At 42.0% G+C, this 13,901-nt stretch overlaps 1 protein-coding gene across 1 annotated transcript in view; it reads left to right on the forward strand.

Annotated features, from left to right (window-relative positions):
* ece2a (endothelin converting enzyme 2a) overlaps positions 1-13,901 on the forward strand; it is a 58,020-nt gene that overhangs the window by 20,090 nt on the left and 24,029 nt on the right. The window contains exon 3 of the mRNA XM_028427682.1: positions 10,530-10,813. Coding sequence (XP_028283483.1) covers positions 10,530-10,813 — 284 coding nt within the window. The remainder of the gene's footprint in view (positions 1-10,529; positions 10,814-13,901) is intronic.

Genomic DNA, 13,901 nt, shown 5'->3' on the forward strand with positions numbered 1-13,901 from the left:
TAGGTGGCTAATTGAAAATGCCCATACTGCTGCTACCTTGCTTCTCCTCCACACACACACACAGTGTCTCTGTGTATCCGTGTGTTTATTTGTGTTGCTTGTTCACAGCATGTGTCAGACTATCCACCAACATTGTCTCCGTTAGTGTTGGCCTCATTTATATTTAGTGGATTTTGTTAAATGTCATTGTGAAATATCTGAGGACCTGCTCATTTCTGTACTCCTTGAAGTGTATGCAATTCCTCACTGTCTCTGTTGTCCTTTACCTGCTGAGACTGAGTCTGCGCTGAATCCTTGTTGCTATAAGGGATACCTGACGGTAATGTTATGAAAGTGGAACTGAATACAGCTGCTTTTTCTGTTATTTACATGCAGTCTCTTTGTGAGTCTCTGTCTGCAGCACTGTACCTTTGTCGCAGGTCATAACGTGTGTGTCGCAGAATAAAGGGAGCATAGAATCAGTCCTGTGAACCTGAACTTAACGTACACACACACACACACACACACACACACACACACACACACACACACACACACACACACACACACACACACACAGGGTTTTTGCTGAATCATGACCTTCCTCTGCTGCTACACCACTGACTGACTGACAGATTAAAACACTGCCACTCAGGATGGAGAGACTCACACATTCACACATGAAAAAGCACCTAGTGTACTGCTTGTGTAGCCGGATGGGGAAAAAATAAATATTTGTATCTCTGCTACTGACTCAGTGTGACTATAATGAATATCAAGTGGAGTAAAAGGGAAAGCTGTTGACAGACGCAGCTGTTAATACAACTGTGCAAGTAAACAGTCCTGGACAGTGTGGCTTGTGTAGGTATTATGACCTGCCAAACGCTGTGATGATGTGGATTTTTCCACTGCAGTGATTAAACATTAGATATTGCTTCTTTACTTCTGCATTTTTTTCTTCCTGGAATGAAATATCAGAATAAACAGAGCTGTAGCCAGTTGTGATAAAACCCTGTGATGTGGGCACAGTGATGGTGATTTCCATGACAGGTGTGGTATGTTATCTACCTTGTTAATGTGTTTAATGTCTGCTGTTTAACCAGACTGTGGTAAGAGACCCTTAATTAAGCTACACACACACACGGCCACAAAAAAACATACTTACAATGCATTAAGTTGCAGACAGTCCACTCAACTGCCCACCACCATTCATTTCTTTAATAGACAATGTTAAGTGACTCATGAACATTTTCAAGGCTCAGATGTGCATGAAATTCACCGTAATTGGTGCACAGGATAAAAGTTGCCTGTGAATTCTTTTTGATGATGCATACTGAACGAAAAATTGCACTTTTTAGCATGCAGTGCATGGATTCACTGTCAAATTCTTTTTCAGTTTTATATGATATTGGCAAATTTGGGACCTTATTTTAATTAATGACTGAAGTAATTCAATTGGCTTAATTTTGGTTCCATTAGCCCTCCTCCATGCAACAAAGCTAAATGATTTGCCATTAAAATTACATCTTTAATTATATTTAGTAGTTCTTATTTTTCCAGTCATGCGCCCATCTTCATCTGTCAACTGTCAAAAATAGTAACAATTTTAAATGTTTTTTTTTTCAGAGAATTAAAATGAGTAAAAGCAATGTTAATTTTAATAATAATAATTTTCACTTCCACTTCTTGGTAGCATTGTTGTCTGTTGTCTTGGTGTCTTGGTGTCTGTATAGCTTGTGCAGCTGGGTGATAGGCTTTAGTTCAGACCACAGAAATTCTGTCATATTTGCAGATCTGCAGGATTTACCTGAGGCTGCTGATGATGAGGAATTAGTTTTCATTCATCTTTCATATCCTCTGACAGCTCTTTCCAGCCTGTGTTTCTGAGCTCATTGTTGCTGACAGCCATAATTCGTCGCTCATTGTTTGGATTCATTTTGGATTTTTTTCTTGGTTCATTTCTGTAAAGACTTTTTGAGCAGCCATGAAGTATATTTTCAGTTGTCACGAACACTTTCAGAATCTTTTACATATTAAATCTGGCTAAGCGAACATTGTCAGGGCTGATTAATGTTGAAAATTATGATTTTATTTCAGCTACCATAATCAACAAAACAAATCAACAAGAGTGAATATCCTGCCGGTGTTTCCCAGTGGAAAAGAGGCAGGCTGTCATGATATGTTGATGAGTGTACTTTGATATGATGTGTGGGGAGTTGACGGATGTAATAAGAGTTTTATGTGGGATAAAAACTGATGGCGAGTGAGAAACGGACACAATAGCTTCTAGACATGCTGTTTGAATAGTTGTCATCACAGTTACTGATCTACTGGCAGCATGGCACCATGACTTAAATGGAGGATTGTTTGTTGTTGTTTCTGGAAGTATAACAAGTAACAATATCATCTTGTACAAGGACTTGATCTGCAGTGATACACCTGACTCATGCTGTGTGTGCCCCCACTAGTTCTTCAATTACACAGCAAGGGCAAATTACATTGCGTCATTTGGACTCTCTAGCACATGTTCTCTTTCTCTGTCTCACTTCTTCACTCTCTTTTAGTGACCCCGATCGCTGTCATCTCGCCCACTTTGTCTGACATCTGCCCACCCTTCACGTTAGTGCCCTCTCCATCGCTCCTGATGTCCAGACTTTTCACTGCAGTACTGTGGTTTTGTGTTTTTTTGGGTTGTTGTTTGACCCTGCGAAGGACAGAGAGAGTTTTAAATGCAGGCTGTAGTGCTGCAGCTTCCACACATGAGTGTTTTTCTCTGTGCAGAGGGTGAAGTGTAAAACACTCAGGCTTTCACTTTTCAAAAGAAAAATATGCAGCAAATGCTTGATTGTTTGATTCTGGCTATAAGGCATAAATAGTAATATAATGAGGGAAGTGGGTGGCTCTCAATAACTGTTAGTCCTGGCAAAAAAAAGAGAGAAAAGATGGCTCTCTCCTCTTGTTGCCATTTACTAAGCTCCCGTTTCTGGTGCCTGTTGGTGTTTTGGATCAGAGAGAGGCTTTAGGCTCGGTGCCACAACAGAGAGGCAGATTCATATAATGGAGTCCTTCCAAAAGTCCTCACACACACACGCGCACACACACAGGCTCACACTCCATCAAACAGTCACACTGTCACGGGCACACTCTTAATTATTCAGTCACTAATTATCTCGTATACCCGGTTACATAACTGATGTTGCTTTTGTGAGTGGAGCGAGGAAGAGACGTGCGAGGAGAACTTGCCGGAAGAGCCGAGCTTTTGAGAGAATTTTCATCTGGCCTTGCTGCTGATGCAACTTCTCTGTGGCATCTGAAACAACTCGGGGAAAAAAAAAACATTTCAACAATATCTAAATCTGGTGTAGATGCAGAGATGTTGTCAGAGAGAAGCACATGCTGAAGCATGTAGACATTTGTGTTTTTAGATATCCCTTCTTCTTTCACCTTTTACATATGTCAGCTGGTGTCGTACCAGTTCACAGTGTGATTCAAGAAACTGACTCCTTGGGTTATATCAGGCTGAAGACTCCCAGCTCCATGGAGACGAGGCTGGGTGCATCTCTTTTCTCTCCTTTATCCAGCCTCTCCTGTTTTTCCATCTTTGACTTTCTCTCACATTTTGCTATAGTCGACTAGCATTTGGCATGCTACTGTCCACTTTATTCTGTCCTTTTTGGTGTCACCAGATTTAAAATGTTTTTGTGTTCCCTGTCTCCTCTGCTATTGTCTTATTTAGCCCACATACACTTCCCCTCCTTCCAAATGACTTGTCTCTGATAGAGAGAACAGTAACAGCAGCAGGCTATCACTGCTCTGTCGCAGATCACAGTGCACAGCCTGCAGACATAGTATAAGGTTAGTCAGCATAACATATGAAAAGTGCATCATTAGAAAAAATCCAAACTTCATGTGGCCTTCAGATTAGCTCAAGATCAGTTCATAGTAGGGGTGGGCGATATGGCAAAAATTTTATATCACGATTCTTTAATGATAAAATCACGATCTCGATTTTATCACGATTTGTTTTTACATTGACACTAATTTGCATGTTTCTGTGTAAATGACGTCAGGTAGCCTACTCTGTCACTTTTCAAAAACTGTCAGTAGATTTTAAAGGCAAACAACAACTCTGATAACGTGCAGTCAGTATTAGTTTTCAATAAACATTAAAATTTAAATAACAATTACAGAACAAAATTAGGTTAAAAAGAAGACTAATGTAGTTCTGTAAAGTATTATTCAACAGTCATTTAAACAGACTGAAGTGTGCCTCCTAAGGTTAAACAATAAATACAGTATGGAGACTTAAGTAACTCTTAAAGTTCAATGTGATTTAGAACAAATTATCAAACTTGGAACTCTAAGGACAAACGGAGCTGCTGCTGTCACCTCTGTCCACCGTTTACTAGAGTCCTCATATGGAGCCTCTTCATCAAATGCCTGCGTTATTGTTTTGGTGACGTCATTAGCTGTTGCCTCTGTCTGCATCTGACACACACACACAGGTGTAGAAGAGCTGCTGACGGCACAACAGCAGCGAACCTGAATATAACGTTGATAATGTTCAGAGAGGTGGGCGCGTACGCGCTCGTAGCATTATAATACATTCATATACACGAGGCCCTTCCACTGTGACACACGTCGCGCGCACACACAGGCTTAGAAGACGCGTCGCTGCTGCCGGCAGAAACAGCACCGAACATAAAGGTGGAGTTCGTTTTAGGGACCAGTTGCTCTGTTCTCTTTTCGTTTTCAGTCATAGCTTCCTAACAGGGAGGCTGTCATTGGTTGGTCGTGTTCACATTAAGCGCACTGAGAGTTGGGCGAGTGAAAAAACTCATGCGTCTGCGCGAACATAGAACTGCAATTAATAGAAGGTGCTCTATGGACGATAAAACGATCTGTCCGTTCTGGTAGATCGCCGATACGTTCAAATCCTTCATGATCATTTATCGTCAAATCGCACACCCCTAGTTCATAGAGAGTTTCATGGAATGGGTTTCCATGGCCGAGCAGCAGCATCTAAGCCATACATCACCAAGTGCAATGCAAAGTGTTGGATGCAATGGGGTAAAGCACACCACCACTGAACTCTGAAGCAGTGAAGACGCAAGTGACAAAATCACGCTTTTCCATCTGGCAATCTAATGGTCGAGTCTGGGTTTGATGGTTGCCAGGAGAATGGTACTTGTCTGACTGCATTGTGCCAGATGGGAAGTTTGGTGGAGGGGGGATTATGGTGTGGGCACCTTAGTTCCAATGAAAGGATCTCAGAATGCTCAGTCAGAATGACATTTTGTGGGAACAGTTTGGGGATTGCCCCTTCCTGTTCCAACATGACAAAGCAAGGTCCATTAAGACATGGATGAGCGAGTTTGGAGTGGAAGAACTTGACTGGGCTGCACAGAGTCCTGACCTCAACTCAATAGAACACAAATCACACCTCACAAATGCGCTTCTGGAAGAATGATCGAAAAATCTTTTTTACAATCTGTTTTACACATGCACAAGCAATACAACTACATCTATTTATTGTATGGAATTATTTTTTAAACTAAGGTTTGGATTAGATCCACTTCCTAATCCATCCTGAACACAAGATCCCCACAGGGCTACATGCTGAGCCCTATCCTCTTTGCTGTTTTTATACAACTGCAGCCCAATTTACCCCACAGACACTGTTGTCAAGTTCACTGATGACATGTTGACCTGATTTCGGATAACAGAGGCAGCCTTTTGGGAGGAAGTGTTACATGTGTCTGAGTGGTGTCTGAAGAGCAACCTAATTTTTACTATAAGACATAGGCCCCGTTCACACTGGAGAAAGTCATTCCAGCTAGAGTAGGATTGAGCCCAGACAGCCTTTAAGCTGGATGCGTTGAGACCTATTTTCAAATCTGGCTAGCACACAGTTGTGTCCGCACTCAATCCGGCTTCATCCAGCGTGTTTGCTGTTCTCCAAACCACTAGGTGGCGCCTCGTAATATGGCTAATAATGTGGCTAGCCGGATTCGCTAGCCACATTTGCATTCACACCTGAGCCACATTTGAGCCACATTTGAGCCAAGCCGGCTAGATCCACCTCTCCAGGGTGGATCTAGCCGGCTTGAAATCAAAGGCCCCGTTCACACTGGGGAAAAAAATGTGGCTTAAGCAGGATTTGGCCACATCCAGATCAATCCAGATGTGTTTTTTTCCGAGTGTGAACACCTCCAATCCGGCTGAATCCAGTTTGATTTCAAGCCGGCTAGATCCACCCTCGAGAGGTGGATCTAGCAGGATTGGCTCAAATGTGGCTCAGGTGTGAGCGCAAATGTGGCTAGCGAATCCGGCTAGCCACATTATTAGCCATATTACGAGGCGTCACCTAGTGGTTTGGAGAACAGCAAACACACTGGATGAAGCCGGATTGAGTGCGGACACAACTGTGTGCTAGCCAGATTTGAAAATAGGTCTCAACGCATCCAGCTTAAAGGCTGTCTGGGCTCAATCCTACTCTAGCTGGAATGACTTTCTCCAGTGTGAATGGGGCCAAAGATGGCTTGCAACATGTATCTTAGCTCAATGGGACACCACCTTTTTTGATACCTGCATACAGTGGCATTTTTTGAGAGAGCTGATGAATATATTCTACAGTACCTGGACTTGCAATGAAAGATCTGCCTTAGTTTGAAGAATGCATAGTGGACTTGTAAACGTGCATTTGTGTGAGTGTGTCAAAAATGCTTGTCATATCAGTTTTAACACTTATGATTAATGAATTAGATAACAGTGGACACAAACTTATAGGGAAGCTAACAGGAGATAATTGGATTAAACAAGGTCCCATGTGACACTGTCTGATTTAATTATTGTCACAGTGCAAACACACACAAACACAGTCACACGTGCAGGCTTCTTGTGACCTGACACAACCACTCAGTGAAAGCTAATTGTGCACTAAACTGCATAAGAATAAGTTCAACATCTGTGCACCCGATGAAACATTACCCTATTAAGGTCAGGCTAGCTTAATTTTATGTGTCTGACTTTATTTTTTGACAGATTATGCAGTGTATTCAGGCAGCCACGTGATTATATGTATACCCACAATCACATAGAAAACAGTGTCTTCACGTGTACCTTTTATTTGTTGACATTTACAGTAGTTGTAGCTGACCTGAACTGTGTGAAGTGTCATCGTGGCTTCAGCTTACCCCGGGCTAGCCCAGAGCATGGGTGGTGGAACTCAGCGTTGTTGCCAGAGTGCATGTGGACACCACCTTTCATCAGCACTGGCGGCCCCCATCCATAATGTGTCTAAACCAATCTGGGATGAGAATGAATACCATGCATGCCTCTGACATCATGGAGTTTCCACTGCTGTGCTCGGCTCACCTCAGAGATAGCAACTTTGATATTTCACACCGATGGCTCACTCGCAGGGGTTCCCCACCCACCACCCCTCCAGACCATAGATGGACTCTGGAGAGTTGCTGTTTATGTGGAGGGTAGTCGTCCTACAACCAAAGGTCAAATGTCCAACTGTTCATTTTGTGTAAGAGTCAACCAGATGGTCTAATTATATTATTATAAAAATAACCACATCCTTAGCAGGCATTTGCTGTATTCTGCTGTAAATTAGGCTTGTTATTTTAAACACATGTTGTATATAAGTATTAAATATTCTTATAAATCAGCACTTTGCAATATTTAGGTACAGTTTATGTTCACAGGTGCGCACTCTCCTGTAACAGTACCCCATATGCTTGTGCTATAAATGTGGTGAGTACCCATGTCGACTGCCAGCTTGATGATTTACTGGAGCAAAGTGATGAATGGGGTTATTCCTTGTGGAAAAAATCACAGAAATATTAGCAGGTGTTATTTACACTTAAGACTCTGATACTTGTGTAGGGAGTTCTGCTATTTGCACTATCATCATTTCTTTTTTTGACATGGGCTTGAGTTTGAGTGAAGAAGCTTAGCCCTTCAAGGAGCAAAGTTTTTTTTTTTCAGCTGTGCCTTGTGTGGCCTATTTCTACATGTTTGGTAAACCAGCCGTGTACAAGCAGCAGAGGGATGCTGTGTTATTCCAGTGGATTACCTCAGAGGTTTCCTTTCCTGTGGTGTTTCTCCACAGCTGTGAGAGTCACATGTTAAATCTCTTTCTTGAATATCAAAGGGTTTGTCAGGTCAGACAGGCAACCTGATACCATTGTTGGACAGAGCATCTCTGAGTGTGCAGGAAGCAACCACCTCCATGTTTGGCCAACATTCTTCTCTGCACTAGCAGCGGGAAATTTTTCTTGTCCTGTTTTAAAAAAAATGTTTGCGCAGAACTTCCTGTATAAATGAACATGGAGGCAAACAAACACTTGAACTAACAAACTGTTTACACATGTCACAAACACATGACTGATGTTTGCCACAGTTTGTTTTTGCAAAATTGTTATGAGTGGTATGAAACTTTTTAAGACCAGGACACAAATTTTCCATCACACAAACACACACACATGCACACACCCAGCCTGAAGAATGAGGTGATATGACACCTCTAACTTTAGTCTCCGTATCTGCCCCTCTGAATAATCCAGTTAGGATGTGCTCGCTGGCTATCGGGAGGTTTTTTTGCTTCCTTGCCTCTAGCTGGAGGAAAAACAGACTTCAGGCTCCAGCCTGACCTGGTATCCTGAATAAACCTTTGTCACATACACACACATAGTACAAACTGTACGTGGTGCACTCATAATACATGCTCTATCTTACCCTAATGCAAATCTAATCTAATCTAAATCTGATCCTTTGACACACACAAACGCACGCACATCCTCAGATCACTTCTGTGTGCGCCGGCAGATGAGTGTGTGTTTGTTTAAAGGTCAGAGGTTGCGGGGGCCACCAGCTGATTTCCCAAACCCAAAACGAGAGTAGTGTTCTTGATGACAGCCTGGTGACTATAATTGTCGTGACAACCTCCAGGAATGAGCTGTCATGTGACACCCCTTTCTCAGAGCCGAAGGCATGGAAAAAGAGCGTGCACACACACAAACACCCGTACAGCTATGTCTACGGGGAGAACCCTTTGGAAACAATGTGTGGCGTTCCTGGGGATTTGAGAGGGGCAAGCAGCAGTGATTCACTCACTCTGGACAGTGCCAAACATGGCCTCCTATGTACCCAGAGGCTGTGCTGTCTTTTCTCCTGCTTGATTAACTCACACTTTATTTTTGTTTTTTGTTTTGTTTTGTTTGTTTTTTTTTTCCTTTCCTTCATGCAGTGTGTTTTCCAAAGCTGCTGCTTGCTTTTGGCACAGATAGAGTGAGATCAAAGATAACTAAAATAACCTGGTAGGGCTGTGTAATTCAAGTCCGGCATTTTCTCATATTTCAGCCATCTATAAACAAAGTGATCAGCTATTCAAGTGTGACAGACAGCACAGACACATTTTTTTTCCCCCTTGTTATAAAGCCAACTTTTTAGGGATGGCACAGCTCTAGCACTTTGATGTCTGAATCACACACACAAGAACACTGATTTGTGGTTATGTAGATTATGGGAGTTCATCATTTTTCTGGTGCAAATATACTGTAAGTTAATCTATATCCCATTGTTCCTTTAAATCCATCTTTCATTGTGTTAGAATTAATGCCAGCTGTAACTATATATATATATATATATACTGCACACACACACACACACAGGTTACAAATGTGTTGCTTTGTGTGAGGCTGTTAACTAAATCAATCTATGACACTCACATACACATGCATGCAGTTTGTGCAGGCTAGAAATAAGTAGAAGCAGTAGGGTGATAACAAGCACCAGCCACATGTTTGCAACCGAGGTGTCAATGCCAACATGCTGCCGGAAGTCACAGCCCCACCTATCACATTGTCTCCCCTCTTCCTGTACATACCCACTAAAAATGGAGGTGCACATACACATGGTTTAAAAAGTACAAAAAAATTACGTCTTGCAGGCCAAAACACAAAATCTTCACCTCATGCCAAGGCAGAATATGTGCATCAAGAATGTCCCCCCACAAAGTCCTCCTCCTACTCTTTTTTTTTTTTCTCCCTCTTTTCTTTTGCCTATCTTCTCCACCCACTCCTCCTCCTCCTCCGTCTACACGATCTGAGTCATCTGATCCAAAAGGTGAGATGCCGCATTCAGTAGATTATTTTCATCTCATCTTGCTACACAAGAGGCTCTCTTCTCTTTTCTTTTGTCCTCTTTATATTTCCTTGGCTTTTGTCCATCTCGCAGCAGTCTACAGGTTGAAACGTTGTTGCGAGTGATGATCTTTAGTGCGTGGCATCATTGCATATTTAAGCTGCACCCCCTGAATGCAAGTCATATGACCAATGCCTTCTCTGAAGTGTGAGGTTTACATCTGCTTGCCATGCCTGTTTATGTCTGTGTGGTTATGTTAGCAGCTGTAGCTGTTTAATCACATTATGCTGTATTATTGACACTATACAGAAAAATGGACTGGACCTTTGAATCATCACATGTTCAAAACCTTTTCTTTTACCTGACGTCTCACTTTTCCCTTTTTTCCCTTTTAGGTTGTGGAAACAGCAACATGAGTGGTGATATGTACAGTGCAGGCTACCATACTATCATCAACATAGATTACTCCTCAGTATGCATCAGTGCAATGAGTGCCAAGTACAGCAACTGTCCAGGGATGACTTGGCACCAGATGGACATCCGCCAGCTCTCCTTCCCTGACGCGTCTTTTGATGTCATCCTTGAGAAGGCCACACTGGATGCCCTCATGGTGGAGGAGAAGACGCCTTGGGAGGTTTCCCCTCAAACTGCCTGTTTTATTCACCAAGCACTTACAGAGGTATGTCAGAAAAGATCTTGTTGCCTGAAATACAAGGTGGTACTCAGAGATTTGAAGGAAGTTGCTAAAGACACAGAGATTTGGATGTCCCTGCTCCTCCTTCTTGCTACGGCAATGCTGAAGGAGTAAATAGACACGACATGTTTTTGTCTACAACTACAAACAGTACATTACACTCATTCCATAGAGAAAACATATGTAGGAAAAAATTGAATGGAATCGAAATGGATGAAGTTTTACAAATCAGTCGTACCCGTCAGTGTTTCTACACACCTATTATGACGTGCTATGGCAGGAGTTTATCTGTAAATGACTTTCTGACAGCAAAATCAGTGAAAGTGGCACTTTACATTTCCACTCCATCTACACAGCCCGTCATTTGACTGACAAGACTTTGAGTGCCCTTCAGCTACTGACTGCAGCACTAACCACTACTGTGTCAATGCGACAATGACAATGTTTTGGCCATTAGCAAAGCTTGACCTCGACATACTAAGACAAGAGAACCATCATTAACTGAAGTTGGTAACTCATGAGTCATGGATACTTATAATGCACTCACGGCAGCCTTTGAAACGCAGCTAAATGAGATATAATTCCACGCTTACTTGGCAATTACAGGTATATAGTTTAGGATCAATAATACACTGGCTGAATATATAATTAGAGTGAGTGTAACAGTAGGAAAGGTCAGAATGTGTGAATTATTTTAAGGGAAGCAGCTAAAGGGGACTAAATACATGTAATGCCAACGGCAGAATTTTAAAAACTATGTGCAGATGTAAATACTATAATGCTTTTTTGTTAAATATCACTCTAAAAATGATAGGGTCAAGAGATTACCTGCATAATGTTGACACCAATTTGCCATGAGTGTAAGTAAAATAGTGTCACAGTGAGGCAGCATTGGGATCACCAAGACTGATCAGAAAATTGTGTTCATTCTGTCATTACTCATATTGACAAATACGAGTGCCTGAAATGAGTCATCTCAAGTCTGGAAGGAGAGGCTTAAGGTCGACTTGCTTCTCAATAGGAGCAGCCAGTAAGGTTGTGTGTACTAAAAAAGGTGTAGTGGTCCAGCTGGTGCAGCCAGCTGGGTGGAGGCCCAGTGCTGATGGGACTATATCTCGCAGGTGGATCAGCTAGAGGATGTTACAGGAGACAGAGGGGCCTGGGTATCTCCTTCCTGTTCTACTGTGTCTGATATAGTCACGCCATTTTCTCACAGACAGTGTAATTAGAAGTATTTAAAATAATTTTCGATCTTTGCGCTTAAGTTTAAACAGGGACAAGTCTGACATGTGAAGTAAACAAAGGCATGCACTCTTGTGTATGGGCCAAGCTTTTAAGGACAGCATCTGACAATAGCAAGACACACACATACATGCAGAAAAAGAAGACTGTGTCCTGGGTGTTTTCCTCTAACAGAAGGAAGTATTAACGAAGGATCAGTGAGTGTGGCTGGTGAACAGATGGGAGGATTTGACTCCCCTTTAAAAGGAAGAAAGCTGAATTCATGAAGCAGCTCAGTTTTAAAGGCATTACAATAAGAGTCAAGTTCCATCTCACTCGTCATCACCTGCTTCCCTTCACACTTGTTCTGTTCTCACATCTGATTCTCACTTTTCCCCTCATTTCCACTTTCATTTCTCTCACCTGCTCGATGCTCGGGGCTGCAATGTGTGATTGTGTTCATGTTGTATTTCTGCTGCACTTTGAGTGATGTGCAAATGCCATCTGTGTGTGTGTGTGTGTGTAACCACAGAGAAGAGGATACTCCTCTGTGCTAGTGTTCTCTCACTGTGGCTTGTATGGGTACAGCAGTCACGATTCCTATTAATGTGTGAGTGTGTTTTTGCAGGAATGTGGGACGTGAGTTCAGAGCTTATTTACATTTTTTATAGAAAACTATTTCACAAAGTGGGAAAAAAAGGGGGACAGGCGGGGAGAGATAAGAGACGAGAAGAAGAGAAGAAAGAAGGTGAGAACAGCTCGGGAGAAGCAAGAAAATGGAAGAGAGAGTGATGAGAAAGGAGATCCCTGAACAATCTTCTGTTGAAATCACATACAAAGACTGGGAGGGTGGGAAGTGAAAGAGGAAGGTGCAACTGCATGACAGCAAAGGAGGGAAGTAAGAGAAAGAAGAAGGAGAAAAAGGGAGATGGAAACCAAGACTGACAGAAAGCTAATGAGCAGTGCACCAGTGTGAGACCGATGGGGCGAAGGTAGAAAAGAAAAGGAGGATGTGGAGGAAGAGTGCAGCATTTTAAAACACAGGGGTGTTCCCCAAAAATAAATCGTATTTTGGTAAAAAGTAAAGGAATATGGACAAATGAAGCCATGGTCTCCATGTATATTGACAGCAGCTAATATAAACACAGTTTTAAAATAGCTTTATTTACACTATACAGAATTACAGTATATTTATGCAAAAGAGGCAAAGTAAAAAAAAAGGGTAAGCTTGTAAAGTTCCAGAACTTAATTCTGTTGCTTCCTTAAATAACTTGTCTGGAACTGTAAGAATGGTCATCAGAATCTGTCAGCTGATCATAATTAAATCAAATAAAACATTTTTGTGAAATCAACCATGACTGCGTTTCTGTAAATGACCCTAACTAAGGCTGTAAAAAGATATCAAATCACTTTCAGCTTGCAATTATATCTGAAGTTAATATCTGAAATGTCAGGAATAAATGTCTACAGGGCAGAAAGACAAACAATAAACACCCTCATGACTGGAATGGAGCTGCAGGAGGGCTTAGCTGAGAGAAGAGAGGCGGTGCATCGTTTCCCTGAGCAGGGTTGCTGCACAAACAAATTCAGGGGGGATACAGGAAGCTCTGCACACAGAGGAGGAAGAATGGCTAAAATGTGGTGGTCTTTATATGTTTAGGTGCCGTATTTCCCACAGTTTATTGTGAAATGATATAAAGACACTCAAATCAAAGCTGAGATCTGGGCCTTTTAGTGTAGCGGTCATTACTTTATTTCAGATTGAATGTGCTGAAACACAAGCTGAAGAACAAAAACTGTATAACTGTCCAAATGCTTATGACCTGATACTGCAAAAATCTGAGAAATTATC

This window comes from Parambassis ranga, chromosome 17, assembly GCF_900634625.1.
Source record: "Parambassis ranga chromosome 17, fParRan2.1, whole genome shotgun sequence".
Lineage (NCBI taxonomy): Eukaryota > Metazoa > Chordata > Actinopteri > Ambassidae > Parambassis > Parambassis ranga.